General features: G+C 42.1%; 1 protein-coding gene across 1 annotated transcript in view; it reads left to right on the top strand.

Annotated features, from left to right (window-relative positions):
- adgra3 (adhesion G protein-coupled receptor A3) overlaps positions 1 to 20,001 on the top strand; it is a 39,027-nt gene extending 19,026 nt beyond the window's left edge. Inside the window, exons 3-19 of the mRNA XM_072687785.1 lie at positions 2,158 to 2,229; positions 6,073 to 6,144; positions 6,812 to 6,883; positions 7,239 to 7,399; positions 8,909 to 9,122; positions 10,063 to 10,227; positions 11,085 to 11,286; positions 11,496 to 11,645; positions 13,060 to 13,215; positions 13,357 to 13,557; positions 14,102 to 14,309; positions 14,912 to 15,120; positions 15,309 to 15,433; positions 15,724 to 15,847; positions 16,697 to 16,842; positions 17,060 to 17,155; positions 18,167 to 20,001. Coding sequence (XP_072543886.1) covers positions 2,158 to 2,229; positions 6,073 to 6,144; positions 6,812 to 6,883; positions 7,239 to 7,399; positions 8,909 to 9,122; positions 10,063 to 10,227; positions 11,085 to 11,286; positions 11,496 to 11,645; positions 13,060 to 13,215; positions 13,357 to 13,557; positions 14,102 to 14,309; positions 14,912 to 15,120; positions 15,309 to 15,433; positions 15,724 to 15,847; positions 16,697 to 16,842; positions 17,060 to 17,155; positions 18,167 to 19,652 — 3,859 coding nt within the window. The 3' untranslated portion in view covers positions 19,653 to 20,001. The remainder of the gene's footprint in view (positions 1 to 2,157; positions 2,230 to 6,072; positions 6,145 to 6,811; positions 6,884 to 7,238; positions 7,400 to 8,908; positions 9,123 to 10,062; positions 10,228 to 11,084; positions 11,287 to 11,495; positions 11,646 to 13,059; positions 13,216 to 13,356; positions 13,558 to 14,101; positions 14,310 to 14,911; positions 15,121 to 15,308; positions 15,434 to 15,723; positions 15,848 to 16,696; positions 16,843 to 17,059; positions 17,156 to 18,166) is intronic.
- The last annotated feature ends 1,140 nt before the right edge of the window (positions 20,002 to 21,141 follow it).

Below are 21,141 nucleotides of genomic sequence, written 5' to 3'. Positions count from 1 at the left end.
GCAAAGTGCCTTATTCAACAAGCAGTCTTGGCAAAAGCACTACACTGCCGTAGGGTCCCTGAACATATCTGAATGTGTTTGTTTTCTTGATCTACAAAAACTGCAAACTTAGAACAGCAGTTTGGGATCCATAAACGGACCAGGAAGTGAACAGGATCATTTAAAACAGTTGACTATGTTTACATTCCAAATCGGGCTTCCCTGGTCCAGAGCAACCTATTAAATAATAGAAATGATTGTAATCCAACTGAATAGTGAGGAAATCTGAGATTGTTCGACTCCTTTTTCGTCATGATGAAAGTCCTTCAGCATTTCCAAAATAAGGGTTCTTTCCCCACAGCACATCAAAACCATTCCTGTCTACTGGGCCAGTCTTCTCTCAGTACTCCACTCTATCCCCCACTCAAACCACAGCGACAAGACTTCAAAAGGCCTTTGGCCTTTGAGGTATTGAGAAGGCAGTGTGTGTTGAGGGTTCGGAGCAGGAACTAGCTGCTAGCTGACTAGCGCAGGTGTGGTCTGCAATATCAGTGACTGTGGCCTTTGATCTTCGAGGGATGCAGTGTGTTGTCTTTTGTGTGCTGATCTAGCAGGTCATGGCACTCTGCTCATTTAGTTGCCTGATTGCTCCCAGGAGACCATTAAAGTCTTAAGTACTGGCGGTCAGTAAGTTTCTCACAATACCAACCTGGATTGTAAACATTCAGGTTTGTGTTTTTGAAGCTTTAATTATTTGCTGAAATGGTAAAAAAAAAAAAAAAAAAAAAAAAAAAAAAAAAAAAACCTTGGATATGACCTGCATCAGGGTCAGGACTGTCAGGATTACTTGCGTGTTATCTCCACTGCACATTTCGGACAGGATTACATTTACATGGGGTGCTGGGGGTAATTCTTCCTTTTGCAGGAGCTCCACTATGATTTTCTTTCCTATCCAGATCAACCATGTCTGATTTCCATCCTCTTCCTCTGAGACAGTTATTGGCATCATTACCTGCTGTTGCTCCCTGCACTCAGCAGTGGTCTGATTATTATTTTTTTGGTCCTGTCCTGATTCACATCTCTAGAGTTTTCTATTCAGATTTTGCCTCCTGATGGGGGCAGTGAAATTAAATAATTGTTGAAGCAAACTGATTCTGACAGTTTATTTTCTGATTCGTGATCTTATGATCACATGTGATCTTGAAACCCAACACTCAATGCAACTCTGTCTGAACACCCAGATCACAATTAATGCATCTTCTGCGTCATTCCAACTCTACATTCGCTGAGGAATGTTTTTTTTTTAACGTTGTTATTAAGCATTTTATTAAGTATGCCACCCCCCTAAGTGGCCATGGCTAAATAACGTGCCCTTTTACTCAAACATGACATGACGAGCCCATCTGACAGCCACTGGAACTCTCTGATGGCTCCTAGGATGCATTGCTCAGAGATAGGTCATATTAAAGATACAAAAAAAAAAAAAACACATTCTCTTGTCAGTTTTGGTCTACTTTACCTGCTGGGCGTCTCTTCGAACATTTGGATGCAAGTGTTGTTACTGTGATCATGTGACCCTGAAATGCAAACATTTAGGCACTAGAAACTTACTTGTGCCGTGGTGATTTTTATCAGGAGACATTTAAATATGGCTTCAGATGTGATTCATTGCTAATATTTGGGACGCATGTTGTTTCCTGTGGCCTCTCACTCACTCCTGTGCATTTTCTACACCATGTAAAAAAATTTTAGGTTTGGAACTGATTTGTTGTTCAGTTTACTGTTGTTGTTTGGCCTTTTAATAAATCAAGCCAACCAAAAATACTTGTTAAAAGATTGCAATATAATCAATAGATCAGGGACTCAAGAGTTATTTTAATCCAGCTGCTCATTCAGAATACAATAAATATCATCAATATCAGTTAAAAACATGTAATCATTATAAACAATTATCTGCCAATACAGGTATGATTCCAATATCATCTGTTCATCCCTAGTAATCAATGGAGAAAGGCCAATGTAATATTGTGCTGTGTAGTCACCCTCCACTTTCCCCTTTTCAGCTTTATTAGCTTCATCTTAAATTTATCTTCAACTTGTTTTGTTTAATCATGCCTGCCCAAATGTTTGTGTACACTATTGTGGAATAATGGAATGATTATTTTATTTTTTTTGCAGGGACGTAAAGAATAACATCATCACTCGCATTGAGCCGGGAGCCTTCCTGGGACTTGCTGCTCTTAAAAGACTGTAAGTAATTTCAACTTTAGCTCTTGTGTCTTGGCATTAACACCGCTCTTGAAGGTTAGTTTCCACAGTTAGTTTCCACAGTTAGTGTTAATAAACAGTCCTAGAAAACACTAGAGAACACTGTTGTTTATATCTTTAACCGAGGTTCAGGAGCTTGAATATTTCCTGATGTGTGTTTCTTGAAACTCATATCTTGAAACACATTTTGCAGTGTGCAGTAGGCCTTTCCCTCCCCCTGCTCTCTCTCTGTGTGTGTGTGTGTGTGTGGTAGCAGTATCAATTGAGTGGAGTGTATGTGTGGTGAGACTGTGTGAATGTACACATACCGTATATTCTACACATATGGCGAGGGCTTGTGTGCTTAGAGACTGTTAGCATGTCTCGTTTCTTGCCAATATAAACTACTCCTTGGCTGACTGAACGGAGAAATATGCAGCTCCTCCATGTGAGGACGACTGCCGGCCGTCCATTAAAAAGAGAATGAGCGCGGGACGAAATTCTCCCTTTTTATGCCCCACACTCAGAAGGAATCTACCAGTGAGAGGAGTTTGAGTTTTCAATGGAGTGATAGTTAACCTATACCTGCCAGTATTTCTCAAAAATATTATTATCTGATCAGTTCTGATGAAGCCCATAGTCTTTATAAGATGGGGTTTAACCAGTGTCTAACTCCAAAGAACAACAACAAACAGAGCTGACTTTAAGACTTGCGCTGTCTTGTTTGATTTTTGGGACAGGGTGACATGGAACGCACACCGGTTGGTTAACCTCTGTCAGTAGCGGACTCCGCCAACAAAAGAGCTGCTGTTTCCGAACTCTGCTCAGCTCCAATCTTTAATTTCTCCCATCTGCTGCTGCTTTGCCTTAAAGTGCCTAATTACATTTCCGCCATTATGCTTAGAGACAAGCCACTGGCCTCAGCTCTTCTCCCTCTGCTTCGCTCTTCACGGAAGTGGAGGAAGAGATGGAAGAATAGACGGGGAGCCTTAAAAGAGCAGTGTGGAGGGGGGAGAGATTGAAGATCTGGAGACGGGGGAAGAGTAAGAAAGGAATGGGGGAAGGAGATGAAAAGATAACGAAAGGAATGAGTCAAAGGAAAGTGTGATTGAAAGACGGTGCCCTTGATGATGAGGCCCAGTGGAGTTACTCTGTGGAACATTATTTAGATGATTGAAAGGGAACAAATCACACAGAGTGCAGGGGTTACACAGCCAAAAGTGAGACAGTTCCTTGATGTAGGTGAACATACTTTTCTCCTTTCCCCTTTTTTCCTAAAAATGATTCCCTGTTCTTGAGCAGTTGTGTTTTCAGTAATGCATACATATTTTATTGACATTATTGATTTACTTGAGCCAGTCTAGGGGCACCTTACCTTAATATTCCCACCAAAAAAATAAAAATAAAAAAGGAATTCAGTGATCAACACATTTTCCTGTTAGTGGATGCTGGAATTTGCTTATCATTGGATGTTGCTGCTTTCAAAAAAAAAAAAAAAAAAAGAAAGTTGTTCCTAGAGGGTTCCTGACATTGGCGTATGCATCTAGGGGGAAAGGACATTTAATTGGACTAGAATATAATATTGGATTTTTCACACATTCATGTTTTATTTAAAGGTGTATACATATAAATAAAGCAGTCTTAATGGATTCCCAAAGTAGTCTGAATGGGTTCTTGGAGCCTGGTCACTTTATGTAACTAGTATCTGGATTGTACCCTGATAGGATTTTACATTTCACATGCATTCACACTTGTTAGATAAATGGGTCTGGTATTTGGGCTGGACTGGGTGGAGTATTGGTAGTTGAATGTATTTTGGAGGGATGGATGTGTTCACACTGCTATAATGTGTAGCTTAAATGCGTCTCAGGCCTCCTCCTGAAGTGGTTTGATCGATCTGATTCTGTATCTGGTTTAAATGCATCTTGGGTGTGTTTACACTATCCTCATACTCAAGACACATGAAGTGACCAGGTGTAAACTGTGGATGTTCCAGAGGGTGTTCCAATCCAGTATTGGAGCAAAAAATGTGCACTGTCTGCGAGTCCCTGAGGACCAGGTTGAGAAGTTCTACTTTAGGGAATTAACAGCACTTCTGCTACAGCATTGCTTCAAAGTTTCCTTGTTGGCACCTTTTTATTTAAGGAGTGTGGATCTAAAGTTAAACGACTATCCCAAGTTGGCTATAAAATGCTTTCGCAGCTTACAGTCTGCCCTCCAGCTCCGCACAGAGTGGAATTTCCTTGCTATAAATTCCCCAGCTGTTCCTTAAAACCCACAACAGTAAAATGGAACTACTGTCCCTTCAGTCAACAGGCAGACTTGAGCTGAACAAGACCTTAACATGTGGTTCTGGCTGCTCTCTTGACTTTGAGCCTCTGTCTGCAGGGCATAGTAAATCCGTTCTGACGCGTCATGTGTCATGTTGGCTTGAGGAGCTAAACACCTAGCCTAGCAGTCATGATGATGAGGTCATCGCTAGATGAAAGAGTGCTTTAACATAAACCTGCTTGATGGAATATTGTTTTAGCAACCCTGTTGTCTTAGAATCAGCAGTGGATTTGTCAGTCATTTAAATTATCAGAAGAATTTCCAGAATAATGTGAAACAGGCCTGAAACGCACATGCTTCGGCTGCTAAACTACAGTGCCAGGAACAGAGTTGGAGCGGAGCAGAGCAGAGGTGGTGTAACATCTCCAGGTGAAAACAGCCTTTAATACACAACAGACCTGATCAGTATATGTGCTGTAGTGATTCAGTGGTCATTTCTGGAACGTATTCCTTTCAAGCACAGAAGATCAGACACTCGTAGTTGAGCGTATTTGAGCTTTTGAATAGTAGAATCTGTTCAAGGTTATGCTGCAGCATGTCAAAGTGCAAGTGCCGTAGCACCTCTGTGGTAGAATTGTCATCCAGTCTTCGGTCCTCCTCTTCATGTGAAACAGGTCAAGCCAAAATGGAACCAGTTTCATTATGTTATGTTATCTGACTACAGTTTTGCAGTAAGGGAAGCTTAAGGCAAGACTGATGCCTGCAGTGTCTGCACGATGAGCTTTTAGCAATGGCATATAGGCTGTGTTCACACAACAGATAAAAGTGGCCCATGTGAACGACAAAAACACTGCGGATCTGAAAAATCCAGATTGGAATTTTTGGGACATTTGTCTGTCCAACTAAAAAAACTAGACAACAGCAGTGAGGGAGGTTTTCTCAGTGGTTTGATAGCGTGGAGCTTAAATATTTGAGATGATGTCTCTGTTTACAAAATGAATGAATTAATTAAAAAATGAGACCGCACATAACTACTCCATGACCTTCCTAAAGAAACAGCCAAAAGTGGTCACAGGAAGGCGCTGCTGCAGCGTCATGTGATGTTAAAAGAAACCAAGGACGAAAACCGAAGCAGTGGCCTTTGCCGAATAACGTGCTCTTTTTCCAGCAAGCTCGAACACGTTCTCAGTGATGAGGCAAGCTGTCAGTCAGCGGAACTCCTTGATAGCTCCGGTGATTCTGGCAGAGGTGAAAGGTGAAACGCAAAACTTCACGTAAAGCATTGCTCTTTTGCGCATGCATGTCAGTTTAGGGGCATGAACTGTATAGATGGATGTCAGATGGAGGTTACATAGAAAACAGGTTTGATGAGAAAATCAGATTTGGGCCATTTTACCTGCTGTGTGAATGAAACCTTAGTGATGGTAATAGTTCTGGCAGTTCTCTAATGCTGGGTCTGATCTACAGGACTTCAGCTTATTGTGAATAACTCTTTTTAGTTTAGTTTTTGATGCAAGTCACAAGATATGAAAAGTACATGTGTATATTAATCTTTTCTCCTCTTTTCTGTCTCAGAGATTTGTCCAACAACCGCATTGGCTGCCTCAACGTGGATATATTCAAAGGCCTCACAAATCTGGTCAAACTGTAAGTAATTTTATTTATTTTGGTAAGTTTTATGCTTTGCTGTCTGTCTACAGAATTCGAGCACTATTCTAGGATCTACTATGATTTTTCATATAGTAGAGAAATGGATTGGAGTTGTTTTTAATAGCTTCATCCAGGGTTTAATGACAAGGACATCAGTGTCATTGTAGGCATTTGGCTAGAAATTATGAACCTAATTGTCCTTCACTGAGAACTAAAATGTAACAGGTGTTGAAAGATTAGCGTGTTAGCCTTTGCATCCCACGGGTGCGGCAACAGCAGCACACATATTAGCGCGTCCTCTCCATCTCATGAAGGTGAGGGTAAAGCTGTTCCTGCCAACTTCATTAAGACTCCCAAATGACAGTAGAATGAAGCTGTTGAGTGTGTGCCTGTGAAAATAAATCCAAACGAATATGGGCTGCATAATGAAGTGTATTCTGGCAAGCTGCTGCATCGGCTATAGGAAACCTTAAACAAGTCGGGTACTGTCAGCAGTCTAACCTTTTAAAAATGAATTCAGTTTGCTACAGCGAGTGCTAACCTACTACAGTCCGATTGGGTCTGATGGTGTGCCTTGTAGGTACCGTTCTGCTGTTCTTGTTGAACTCTGTAGGAATGTGGTACCTACCCAGAGATGTTCTATAAATGATCTGTTTTCTTTCAGCAACCTTTCGGGCAACATGTTTTCATCTCTGTCTCACGGGACCTTCGACAGCCTTGTGGCTCTGAAAACACTGTGAGTAAACTGAAAAGTGAATCGTTTCGATTTCTTTCAATATCCATAATGCATATGGATATGCAATACTGGTCTTGCTCAGCCTCTACAGGATATACCTAATGTACTGCACCTCATATTCTTTCATTTTAAACTCTCTGATATACAGTAGATATCTGTGCATTGCAGCCCAAACAGATGGATATTTCCTGATGTTGAACTTTTATGGCCATATGAGTAGACCTGGGGACTTAGCCTTTTGGTTTGGAGAAAGACAGTGAAATGAAAACCCAGCTACCGAAGGAAAAGATAAAAGTAGTTATTGGTCTACTTTGTCGTCTACGCTCCACTGACTTATGCACTCTGTGTGTCTTAGGGAGTTCCAGAGCCCCTATCTGCTGTGTGACTGTAATCTGCAATGGCTGGTGCGCTGGATCAAAGAGAAGGGTGTAGGAGTGAAGGACACGCGCTGCTCCTACCCTCGTTCACTGCAGGGTCTCCTCGTAACTTCCATCAAGCCGGAAATGCTAACCTGTGGTAAGCATACACAAACACCAAGTACAAAATTCAGGTTTCAGGATGGTGGATAATGCTCGTTTTGCTGCGATATACATTTCCTGAGCACTTAATTAGGCACCTGTGTACTAATGGATGGCAGCAGTGCAATACATGCAATTATACAGACCTGGGTCAGCAGCTTCAGCAATGTTTAAATCAACCATTCTAATGGGGGGGGAGCTCAGAGATTTTGTGCATGGAAGGATTGCTGGAATTTTTCTAGAACTGCTGATGATCTGGGATTTTCAGCACAACAGGCTCTAGAGTTTTCTCTGGGCAGCAAAAACTCTTACAAACCACTCTGTACAGTTGTTGAGCAGAAAACACCATACAAGGTGAATGGGCTACAGCAGCAGATGACCATCTTGGATTCAGCTTCAGTCAGCCAAGAACAGAAAGCTGAGGCTGCAGTGAGCGCATGCTTACCAAAATGTAGCAAAGGCTGGTGAATCTTGATAGGGACAGACCATTCCTCGTCTGAATATTCATTTAGAAAGTGGAGCTTACAGGCTAAAGGGCCAACACCATCACAGTAGTCACAAGGTACCATTGTTGTCCTCCAATTTTATGTAAATATCTTTCCTTTATGATTAAACGAATATATTTATTTGAATATCTGTGACATCATTCACTAGAATAAGTGAATACACACACTGCTGTGCTTAACCTGTAGCAGAACCAGGCCCTCACGCTCACTGCTGACTGTTCAAACAGATGGGAGATAAGCACACGTTTGGCACTGAATACCATTCTTTCTCCCCCATCCTCATATTTTGCAGAGGTTGCGCAATGTTTTAGACTGATAAGAGAGTGAGGCAGACTGGCACAATGAGGACTTTGTCTGGCTGCTTTCCCAGACACAGATTAAGCCCAGTTCTAGACTTTTCAGTGAAGAATCACTGTTCACACTGCTTGATTTAGTTCAAAGCTAGCTTTAATATGTCTGGGGAAACAGCTCCATGATGACTTTGATGTTGAACTTTAATGGTTATTGGAGGCGGCTGCTTCGCTTATTGTGGAATTAGACTTGCTCTAAATCACAGTACTGCTCTCTAGACTAAAACCAGAGCACGTCATACCGTTTAATATATGTATCAGCCGTGGGGCTTAGGCACAGATCACCTGAATGCCAAATAAAGGAGACACTCTGGGGTTCGTTCTTTCTGATATTGAGAGCAAAACAGCAGGAACTGCACAGAAGCTCTAGCCTGAACATAACTAAAAACCACAAGGGATGTTTAAGAGAAGGCCCTGTTTTCTGACAGCTACTAGATATTGGGATTGTGTTATTCAGTGTATGCAGTATTAAAAACATTGGTGCATCAATATCTGCATAGTTAAAATGATTAAATATAATAAATTACGTTTTATGTATTACTTTGATGTGTCGAGGTCAAGGTGCTCCCAGCCTGCAGCATTAAAACACTGGTCAATCTCACGGTAGTCATCAATGAAATAATAGCTCTTACCTTCTCTATCTCGCTTCAGATGCACCCCTGGAGCTTCCGTCTTTCCAGATGACTCCGTCCCAGCATCAGATCGTTTTCCAAGGGGACAGCCTGCCTTTCCAGTGCATGGCCTCCTTTGTGGATGAGGACATGCAAGTGCTCTGGTACCAGGATGGCAAAATGGTGGAGCCTGATGCAACTCAGGGCATCTACATAGAGAAGAGCATGGTGCAGAATTGCTCCCTCATTGCCAGGTATTGCAGCCAGACACAGACGAGCTTATGGCTGATGGGTGTAATCCTTGTTAAGATGATGGTGGTGGTGATGATGATATTTACATTAATGATATTTATTAAGTACAATAAACACAGTCATAACATTAGTACTACTGTCAAGGGCAGAAAGGTGATGTGCTAAAATCAGGATAAATGGGAAAGCATAAAAATCTAAGCCAGTAAGGGCCAAACTGTGATGACTGGGTCAGGGCCAAAACTGGGTCAGCAGGTCTTGTGGTATTTTTCTGGCACGCAGTGGTCAGTACCTACCAAATGTGGTCCAAGAAAGAACAGCCAGTGAATTGCCGTCATGGGCAATCATAGGGCTAATGGATGCCATCCTTGGAGACAACACCTTACAATTTACAGGACAGCTGTAGGATCTGTTGCTAATGTCTTGGTGCCGGATACCCCATGGCGCCCTCATAGGTCTTGTGGAGTCCCTGCATTGAATGGTCAGATGGTGTTAGTTATGTTATGGCTGATTGGAGTACAGTAATTAGGCAAGGCTGATCAAAACTAGGGCTGTTTTAAATTCAGCCGCATATTTTTATATGATGCATTTAAGCTATTTCTGCTTGAAGTGTACTATAGCAAGTGATCGGGGCACTATTGCTTCTGTTGTTTCAGTGCAACATCATCTAGGAATAACCTGTTGCATATACATAACTTTTAAATATGTTAATGGCAAAGGGAGAGGAGCTGGAAGACTCTTTAAGTCAATAGTAGTCCATAGTCCATAGTGGTCCATAACTGATTACAGAATCTGTCGCTATATGTAACCAAGGGCCATTAAACAGATTGCATATAGAGACAAAATAGGAACCAGCTCCACATTTAAACCTATAAGAATGGTATAGCAGAAGAAGGCATCTGTCCCTTCACTTCTCCATAGTAATGAAAACACTTCTCCTCGCAGTGCCTTGACCATCTCCAACATCCAGCCAGGCTTCACAGGGGACTGGGAGTGTCGTGTGCGGACCAGCCGAGGCAACAACACCCGCACCGTCCACATTGTGGTTTTGGAGAGCTCTGCCAAATACTGTGCCCCTGAAAGGGTTTCCAACAACAAAGGAGAGTACAGGTGAGGGTTTTTTTTTTTTTTTTTTTTGGGGGGGGGGGGTCTCCAGAGTCTCTGAGAAGTAAGCTGTATAAAGTAATGGCTTTAAATGAGTCTTTATTGGTCCAGCGTGTGAAGTTTAGCTCTTCACTGCTCTCTAGTGGCTAAAAAAATTCGTGGTTGCAGAGCCCAACATCAAGAGTAGCGACACTGTGCATCACACAACTGGAATCTGTTCAGAATCAGTAGAGTAAATAGCCTGCAGGAGTTTTGCAGCAGTTATCCAAGTGACCTTTAAAGCAAAGGTTTGGCCAAAAATGCACCATTTCCCCTTTACCCAGTGTTATTGGAACTTACTGCTTAGTTGTTGGAAGTTAGTTACTGCGTTTTCACTTGATTTATATTGCTAATGCAGCTTACAAGTAATGATGCTTATGGCTACCAGCTAAACCTATAAATTTGAACACATTTGACTTGTCCAGCAATCCCAAACAGACTATCTTATATGGTTTATGACCGTGTGTTTCTGTTATTGCTGAAAATGGGCAAAGGTGTCTTCTGCAGCTATAACTAACCTTGGCAGCCATAGTAAAGCATGAAAATGGCCTATGCTTTTTGTTTTATCCTGGCCAATATTTTGTCCATTTTATCTTGTCCAATATCCTATCAAACATGCTTAATACAGCTAGACCACAGTAGAATTCACATGGAAATTGTAATTTTGGGCTAAACTAAGCTAATTTGCCAACAAGATTTTTTTATTATTATTAATATTTATTTAAAAAATATTTTATTCTTTAAAAACTGAAATCACTTGTTAAACTAACTTTCTATAAATTGGTCTGCATTGGTTCAGTCACACTTTGCTGTGTGTTTTTCAGATGGCCACGCACGCTGGCTGGCATTACCGCGTACCTGCCCTGTGCACGGCAGGTGACTGGTACTGGCATCTACTCGGGCAGCTCAGCTGAAGACCGTCGTGCAAGGAGGCGCTGTGACCGCAGTGGGCACTGGGCCGAAGAGGACTACTCCCGCTGCGAGTACATGAAGGACACCACCCGCGTGCTTCACATCATCAACCAGGTGCAAGACTGCTCCCCAGCTTACACACATTATTTTGTCAAACATACCCCTATCACCTAGGTTGTTTTACTATCTTAAATTTTTTCTCCATCTTATTGTTAACAATAACCAGTAGGGTTTCTGTAGTTCTCCTGCCTTCTGTACTACACATAGACCACGGATTCTAATTTTCTTGATTTCTGTTGTGTCTGTGTTGCTTATATGACCAGATGGCTCTGAACCTGACCAACGCCGTGCATACAGCACAGCAGCTCCTGGCTTATACAGTGGAAGCCCCCAACTTCTCTGACAAGGTGGACGTGATCTTTGTTGCAGAGATGATTGAGAAGATTGGGATGTTTGCTGAAAAATATAAAGAGGTGAGACTAGCTAACAAGGAAGCAGATCACTAGTAGCATATCTTTTTAAAGCTGCCAGTCAGATGTAATGTTAGAATTATCATAATTAATGTTGAGTCGCAAGTATTTTACCCCAGAAGAAGTGAACCTAAACATTTTTTTTGCCGATTTTGTTAGACTAGAGGTTAACACGTATTAAATGTTGTTTGTGCTGCTACAGAAGTAACAAACCATATCTACCCCTGAAATTGAACCAGTAAAATACAGACAGAGTTCAGTTTAAGAGGGGCTGCTGTTATCAATACCACTGTTCACCACCTCGCTGTCTTGCGTTCTTCTTTACTGGAAAACAAAGCATGCTTTCTGTGGGTTAATCCATGGAGAGAGCGGCATGTGGGGAGAGATAAGATCAGAATGGAGGGATTTGGCAACAGAGCTGTAGAGCAATGTGGAACTACAACATGGTCTCTCCTATCAGCTTTCGCTGTGCTCCATGTTGAGGGGAAATGTTAGCATAGAACTCCTATATGTGGATCTTGTTTTTGTACATAGACAGCTGTACATGGTTAAAAGAGCACAGAGCATCAAGCTTTCAGATAGGAGTTGCATAAATCACTGCTAGTATTTTCTTGATAGTAATACACTTTGTTTTCCTTGTCTTAAATTTCCTGTTTTTGTTTACTTGTATGTCTTGACATGATGGACTAATAAGTTGGACTGATGAAAGTAATGTAGTTTTAAACATATGATGGTGGACATCATACCATAACATCTAAATTGTGTACAGTGAAGTGCAAAAGTCAGTCATTGAAATGTATGGAAGTTTAAGAATGCTTTAAGAATATATAAAGTATATATAAATAATATATAAATTAAACAAACATTAAATTACTGTATTGTTTATTTGTATCTATTCTAATGTTGTTGTTTTTTTTTTAACAAAAAAAGATATGTAGCTAAATATTCCAGTATTCCTTTGCAGAAAGTTACAGCATTTATTTACTGTTTCTGTCTTAAGTCTTTTATTATTTTTGTCTTTTGATTTTAAATGCCTTTGTTTTCATTTTACACCATTTAAAAATGTCAGCTATGATTTTCATCCTATATTGACCAAAAGAAATGACCCAAAATGAAATAGAATAGAATTGTGTTTTACAACATTTACGGTTCTGTTACATAGGGATGACCTACTGCCACTATATACTACTGTCACATTGGGTAGCAGTGGTAGTAACAACCCATTCACCTCTTACATTCAGAATCCAAAGAGTGAATAAACATCAAATTACTGAAGTATTATTTTGTATTTATTCTACTTTTGTTTGTTTGATTGTTTGTTTGTTTGTTTTTAACTAAAACAGTTACTGCTCAGATAGATATTCCAGTGTTCTCATACATGCGTCTGTTTGTTGTGTCTTTATCCATGCTATCTCAGCTAGGGGATGTGATGGTGGATATCTCCAGTAATCTGATGCTGACTGACGAGCGAGTGTTGTGGATGGCACAGAAGGAGGCGAGAGCTTGCTCCCGTATCGTTGAGAGTCTGCAGAAGATCGCTGTACTCCGACTGGCTAGTGGATCTTACTTCACTGTAAATACTACACACATTCATACTTCCTTATTGCATTTTGTGGTTTAACTAAAGTCTTTCATTCCTTTGGTGCTCAACTTCTACAGCAGGCAATGCACAGTTTTGATTGTTTGGCTCATTTGTTTTATTTTACCTCAACAGAACTCCCACAACATTGCAGTTGAGGCACATGTGATCAAGGCAAGCAGCTTTAATGGCATGACCTGCACATTGTTCCAGAAGGTGGCGCCAGAGCGCGCTTTGATTCCTCACCTTGGAGCTCTAAATCCTGACATTAACCTGGACCGCCAGCTCAGCTTCAAGTGTAACGTCACCAGCAATCTCTCTGCCCTGGCCTTAAAGGTGTGCTGCTACTTTTGTTGGCTTTATTTTCAGTTTGTTCTATATGTAGTATGTCCTATTTTTCCACCAGTAAATTATACCCTTCTGTATCTTTTTCTGCAGAGATTTACAGAGCATTGATTTACTGTTTCTGTGTTTATTTATTTTTTCAGTTTTAATTATTTTATCCTTTTGTCTTCCTTATCAGACTTGAAACACCTTTGTTTGGCTTATTAGACCATTTTAAAATGTCAGCTATGCTTTTCATCCTATATAGACCTCTAGAAAGGATCCAAAATGATTAAGATACTGGAACTGTGTTACCCTAGTGTACATTAAGGTTTTGTTACACAGGGATGACCTACTGCCACTATATACCACTGTGCTTTTAGGCAGCGGTGGTCGTAACAACCCATTTACCTTGTACATTAAATCCAAAGAGGAATGTGTTTGAGAGAAACCAGTAGTGTTTTCTAGAGTGCTTTTAAATGTAAAAATGCATTTATGGTTCATTTTAAATCCTGATGCACATTTTAACAATACCTTCTTCCTCTTGGATTTGCAGAACACTATAGTAGAGGCATCTGTGCAGCTGCCTCCTGCTCTCTTCTCCTCTCTGCTCAGCCCGGGTCAGGCCGAAGAGACTGTATATAAACTTCAGCTTCTAGCTTTCCGCAATGGCAAACTCTTCCCTCCCACTGGCAACTCCACCATGCTGGCCGACGGCAGCAAGAGAAGAAGCGTGGTCACGCCAGTCATCCTTGCCAAGATCGGTAATCCACAGCAGATCACAGAGCTGGATGTTTAATTTATTTTCTTATTTATTTAAAAAGTCTTTTCTTTGCGCTTCTGTTCTGGTTCCTGGCTGTTTTGCTGTAGATACATGTATAAACTTATTCTTATGATGGTAGTACAGAGCAGTATAAAACCAAGGAGTAGTCTTATATTGAGAATGAAGTTTTAATCTAATTCATGTCCAGAATACTGGAACATGATGATCAAATCCTGAAGCAGAAAATATCTAATACATTCTTACATGTTACGTCTTTTTTATGTTCTTTTCTTTAAATGGAAGTCAATGTAAAAATATTTGATTCTATCAAGTCATTTTGAAGCATTTCTGTTGGTTCATTTATCATTAAATCCAACAATAACACAATGGACAGAAAACAACTGCCAGATTTACATGGTCAAAAAGTGAAAAATAAATAAATTGGGGAGGTTTTTGCATGACAGCAGTGATAATAACGTGGTGAGGTTCATCTCTCATGAATTCAGATTTTGATGTTACTTGAATGATAAACTACTTGCTTCTAAAATTGTATGGAGATTAGTTAATGTGAAATGTATGTTTTCTCCTCTGTCTTTCATTCAGAGGGTGTCCCATTAAAGCCCCTGCGCAGCCCAGTGAATGTGACTCTTCGGCGTTTCCTGCATGGTTCAGACCCTCTGGCCGCTCGTTGGGATTTCGGTGTACTGGATGGTCAGGGGGGCTGGCAGTCTGACGGCTGCAGGATCCTCCACCACGATGACAACTTCACTACGCTGTCCTGTGACTCACTCAGCAACTACGCTCTGCTAATGGTGAGGAGAGCTGAAGTGGTGTTTTTTTGTTTGTTTTTTTTGTATGATTTGTCTGACCAGTCCTGTAAGGTTAGATGCTGGAGCAGACAAACCAAGCTCTGTAAGCTCTGTTTGTGAAACCCTGCTCAAATACAAATATACAAATATATTGATTGTTCAGTGTTTTAACAAGTGCTTGTTTTCACCAGGATCTGAGTAGGACCGAAACCGTCACATACATCTTCAGGCCTCTCCACCCAGTCATTTATGCCACTGCCATTGTACTAATGCTCTGTCTGCTGGCCATTATTGTCAGCTATATCTACCACCACAAGTAAGAACCAAGAGAATACTTTTCTTCCATTTGCATGATCAAGTACAGCAGATTAAAACTGCCCACATTTTAAATCCTAGAGTAGTAACGTTCAACTCATCAGCTATTTATTGAGCCCTATCTGATGTATTCTCACTTATGAGAAAAGCCTGTGGGGTTGTACTTGAAAAAAGTTTAGTCAGTAATTGCCACAGCTTGGACCATTACCTTAAATCCAACCCAGTCTTGTTCAGTGTTTTGGATCTTGTTTGTCTGAAGGGTGGCATTAATCTATGTGCGTGTGTCCACAGGTCTGTGCGCATCAGCAAGAAGTGCTGGCACATGCTGGTTAACCTGTGTCTGCATATTCTTCTCACCTGTGCTGCATTTGCTGGAGGCATCAACCAGACTCGCTATGCCAGTGTGTGCCAAGCGGTATGAACTGCATAACTACAGATGTTTATAATAAAATGGGTGAATTTGGGAACATCTTCCTGTGCAGTAGTCCTAATGGAATCTTAAAACACCTCAGAGTGACCGTTTGCACTAAATTAGACGTTCACACCCCACATTTAATTAATGCGTCAAGACATTGTTGGTGTTCTCATATTTTGTTTTATTAATTTTCTTTCTTGAGTAATGGAAGCTTATACCCCAACAATGAGCGGATCATCGCACACTTGCCATAAATAGAGATGCTTGTTGCAACTGTATGCCATGTTGATATCTATTCCCTATCCCCTCGAAAACAGAGGTTCATTCTCCAGAGATGCCACAGCCTTCCTTGGCCAAGATGCCTGGAGAACACAATTAATAACTGGAAACATGCAGTACTAGAATTGGCAGTTAGCATTCTCCTACAATCATGTTCAGCTGTCCAGTGCTTTTATGGCAGTCCTAATTTAAAGAAAGTGTATGCTAGCCTGCACCTTCCCAGCACTGGTAACATCATGTAATGGGAGAAGTCTTGGCTAGTGAGTGGGAATTGAAAATGACTGTTGGGGCCATCAAAAACGCAGCATTTAGATGATGAGTATGTATATATGTGTATATATGATATTAGTCATCATCAACAACAATTTTGTTTTTCAATGTAGATAACATTATTATACAAGTTACAACTCAATTGCGTCATTGGTAAAGAACCAGACAATAGACACAGTCTTGGTGAAATCGTTACATTAGCAAAGTGTGAAAGTGAGATTTTTGGTTGAACCAGTGCTTAAAAGAAGCAGTGCTCCACTTCTCTGTCCTGTACATTGATTTGTGTGATGTGTTTCTCAGGTGGGCATAGTGCTACACTACTCCACATTGGCTACAGCCCTGTGGTCAGGAGTTACTGCAAGGAACATCTACAAACAGCTCACACGCAAGACCAAGCAATATGAGGAGCTGGATGAACCTCCACCTCCACCCAGACCCATGCTGAGGTAAAGAACATGGAATGTTGTGGTATTACAGGAATCCTATATCTCTTCATACGTTTTATAAATAGTTCTTCATATAACTTTGCTTTAAGTAAGATTAGCTCAAAATGTTAATGTTACTTGTTTAACTTGTCTGGAAGAGGTATTTGCGTACAGCCAGTACTCCTGAAGTATTAGAAAATGTGATCTGTTCACTAAAACTTGCTGATATTCTGTCCAGGTTCTATTTGATCGGTGGAGGAATACCAATAATTGTTTGTGGCATAACCGCGGCTGCTAACATCAAAAACTATGGCAGTCGGACTGGTGCTCCTTAGTAAGTATGCTGTTTCATAGCACTGTCTGGATTAAATGAAGTGAAAGCCACTTAACACTTCATCTTGATTCTGATTTCTGAGAATAAAAAGCCATCATGCTAAATAGCTGAAATGGTATCAGGTTAATGACTGTGATAAAAACAGCTTTGAATGGCTATGTTGCGTGAGTGCAAATGCACAACACTGTAGAAATATTATTGCAGTCTAGTGTGCTTTCATCGATTTGACACATCAATTGCTAGTCTGCATTCTGATATGGCATGTCTGCAGAAACACACGCAGCCTTACAGTATTTTTGTATAATGACGGAATGTACAAGCCATTCTGTGACTCACAATATGCACAGTCCTGTGTGCTTTAGTGCCTGCTTCAGGAAACACACTGCTGCTTTCTCAGATCCCCCAGCTGACACAACTGTCACATTCACATCTCTGCACACCCACATGTGTGTTTATTTTATTATTTTCTTTTTAAATCAGTGGCATTTTCTTCCCACGCACCATGAAGAGAATAATGGATACTTTGTGGAGGCGAAAAGTTGAGGCGCTCTGAAGTTAGCGAGCCTAATTATGGCATTCTATTTTTAGCCCAAAGCCTAGCCACCCTGTGTCTGCCAGTTTCCCTGCCTCGCTCTTCCTCACTGGTGGCAGCTGTTTGGCTTAGGTAAAAGCAGAGTAATTTGGAAAAGCCACGCCGTCTGAGATTTTCGCAGTTTAATTAATGCTGCGCTACCAAAGACGACTGCAGTGCAGAGCGTGTAGAGATGAGAGTCGGACAACAGATTTGCTCATAATGAGACAGGAAAAATGCAATGTAAATGTTTCCCCATATGGCTGATGGAGCTTTGATAGCATACATCCCTATCTAGGCCTGATTTGCATGGTTTGTGCTTTTGAGTGGATTAAATTGAAAATAAACGTGTAGTAGTACAATTTGCATTCAAACATTAATTGGCTGTGTACTTTATTTAGTTAATTAAAGGCTAACAAAAGCATCTGCTGTTTTCTCAGCTGTTGGATGGCGTGGGAGCCCAGTCTTGGAGCGTTTTACGGCCCGGCAGCCTTCATCGTCTTTGTGGACTGTATGTACTTCCTGAGCATCCTCCTTCAGCTGCGACGCCATCCCGAGAGACGCTTTGAACTCAAAGAACAGTCTGAGGAGCAGCAGCGGCTGTCTGTGGCTGAGATTGCCGAGGACCCCCCTGCACATGGGGAAACGTCATCTGTGTCTGGCGTCCAGCCAGTATCCCTGTCTGCGCTGGAGAACGAGCATACGTTTGCTGCTCAGCTCCTCGGCGTGGCCGGAACCTTGGCTCTTTACATAGTGTTGTGGGTATTCGGTGCCCTGGCTGTTTCTCAGGAATATCCAATAGATCTGGTGTTCGCATGCCTGTTCGGGTTGGCCGCTTTGGCTCTGGGGGCATTCCTAGTGGCCCGTCACTGCGTCAGTCGCCAAGACATGCGCCGCCACTGGTCACGGGCCTGCTGTCTTGGGCGACGGGCCTACGCTGTCCAAGTTGACGCCCTGCTCGTGCCGATGCCAGGGGCTGCTGGAAGCGAGTCTGTCGCTACCGGAAACGGGGAGTCTGTAAGGTGCCCTGCTAGTGGCACTGAATCTTCGTGCACCAATAAGAGCGCGCCAAGTCTGCGGAATTCTAACCAGGGCTGCAAGCTAACCAATTTGCAGGTGGAAGCAGCCCAGTGCAAGGCAGTGCCTGCGCCGTCGAATGGAGTCCCCCTGCTGGACAACAGCTTAACAGAGCACTCGTTGGACAATGAGATCAAGATGCATGTCGCACCTGTTGAGGTCCAGTATCGCCCTGTTGGCAACAACGGGCACCCTGGAATGGGGGCCGCCAGCGTCAATGGACACTCGGGGCGGCACCACAAGAACCGCGCACGGGCACATCGCGCCAGCCGGCTCACTGTTTTGCGTGAGTATGCCTATGACGTGCCCACCAGCGTGGAGGGAAGTGTGCAGAGTGCCCCTCAAAGACGGCACCACCACGACAGCCTGCATGCCCGCAACAGCCGGCGAGCAGCCTACTTGGCTTACCGCGAGCGACAGCAGAGCCAGCTCCAGCAGGACAGCAGCGATGCTAGCACTAGCCTGCCGCGCCGCTCCCGCCATTTGGACAGAGGGGCCAACAAGGGCGGTGGCGTTAATCTTGGCAACGGCCGCCTGGGGAACAGCCTTGGGAACGGCCTTGCAGGCAGCATGGGAAACGGCCTTAGCAGCAGCCAAAGCAACGGGGTTAGTAAAGGATGTGTAGTGGGAGAGGGTGCTGAGACTGAATTATCCAGCCCAGTTAAAGACTGCCCAAAGCAGCCCCTCCCTGTCGAACTGGAGGTACAGCCCAAGTCGTATGGGCTGAACTTAGCCTCAGAAAACGGACCCGCTAAAACCTCAGAAAGGCCACAGAATTTGCCTTATCTCAATATGGAGAGTTCGGGCAGCATTAAGACTGGTCTGTGGAAACATGAAACTACCGTGTAGCAAACGTTCCCTCCTCATAGACTCTTACTTTTTCTTTGTAACTGTGAAGCTCCTGTTTTTTTTTTATATTTTAGATGATATAGTTTAAGAGCAGGTAAAAAATGGATTTATATTTGAACCGTTTGTATTCAAAGTTGAAAGAAAGTATGTTAGTTTACCACTTGCCGATTGCTATAGACGATCTCCAAAAGGTCTATTTTTGTACCGTTTATTTTCTTTCCAAATGTATACATGATTTTTGTATGTGAAAGTACACAGCATTCTTGCATCCTATGGGTATAGATAGGACTGACCTTTATGCTCTAACCTGTTTTGGAATAATTAAACAGATTGTTTCCAGTTGCATTTTCAAACACATGAAAAGTGATCAGTGTTTTGCTTTCCAACCCACTCCATCCCAAATAGCTCCAGTAGAGTTAAGAGGTGAGCTAAAGATGCTCGGTCTAGGCTCTGTGGTGCTGTAATTGGGCTACGATGGTGTCTATTTCCTGAAGGCTCTATGCTGTAATTGAGGTGCAGGTCTTTCTCTCTATCTGCTTTTCTCCACAGCAGAAGAGCCAATTCGGTAGACAGTGTCAAGAATATTCCGGGCCACTGCCTCCTGAGTCAGTGCCCACGCTATGATTGACGGCAGAATCTCAGGTCAGCCTGACTGTTATTGGCAGCAATGAGAGAGGAGTACAATTATTGGAGTGAAACACCACCGACTCTCCATTCCTCTTTCTGACTCGCCATCTGTGGAGAGACTCGCTGTAGGGCATCACTGTGTGGGTGCGCGCAAGAGTGTATGGAGATAGGAGTGTGGAATTCTCTTTTTCCCAAGTAAGAACAGCGCAGGTGTTTTCTTTAAAACCATAAAAATCTAACGAATGCCTTGGGTGGTTCTAACAAAGTCCTGGAGGATTGCTTGCTCACGTCAGGCCAGATATGGAAGACTTTAAAGGGAGATGGATGGAGATGACTGAAACACAATATGCAGTGGACTTCCAGCCAGGTGATTCTCAGGAGATGTAATCACTTCAAAATTCAGCCTTAAAATAGTGCAGTTTTCTTGTGGGAACTGCCTGTTTTTACCATGCATTTCAGTTGTTCTGCAACTATAAGGGCTGTGTATTGGCGATACAGGGCTATGATTCAGTGTATTGTGATATATTGTGAAACTGTAAGCCAAAGAAAAAGTATTTCGTTTTTGTTTTCAATCAAATGTTAGGAACACCCCATCATGCACTTTACATCTGAGTAAAGGAAAAGTTTATTCTTCCTGCAGTCTGAGCAGTGGGATCTGAAGACAGGAAAAAATGGATTTCAAAAATAGATTCTTAAGTAAATGTTTGCTTTCCAGTATTACAGACTCAGACTTCAATATTCAATATTTTCAATTCAATATCTTAACCATATTTTCAACATCATTTGAATAAAGAAAAATAATGGTTTGGTCCAGGTGTTGCATATCCTACTAATGATTCTAGAGGTGGGAGGAGCGCAGTGC

The sequence above is a fragment of the Salminus brasiliensis genome, chromosome 9 (genome assembly GCF_030463535.1).
Source record: "Salminus brasiliensis chromosome 9, fSalBra1.hap2, whole genome shotgun sequence".
NCBI lineage: Eukaryota > Metazoa > Chordata > Actinopteri > Characiformes > Bryconidae > Salminus > Salminus brasiliensis.
The sequence above is the reverse complement of the archived record's forward strand: the minus strand, read 5'-3'. Positions and strand labels throughout refer to the sequence as shown.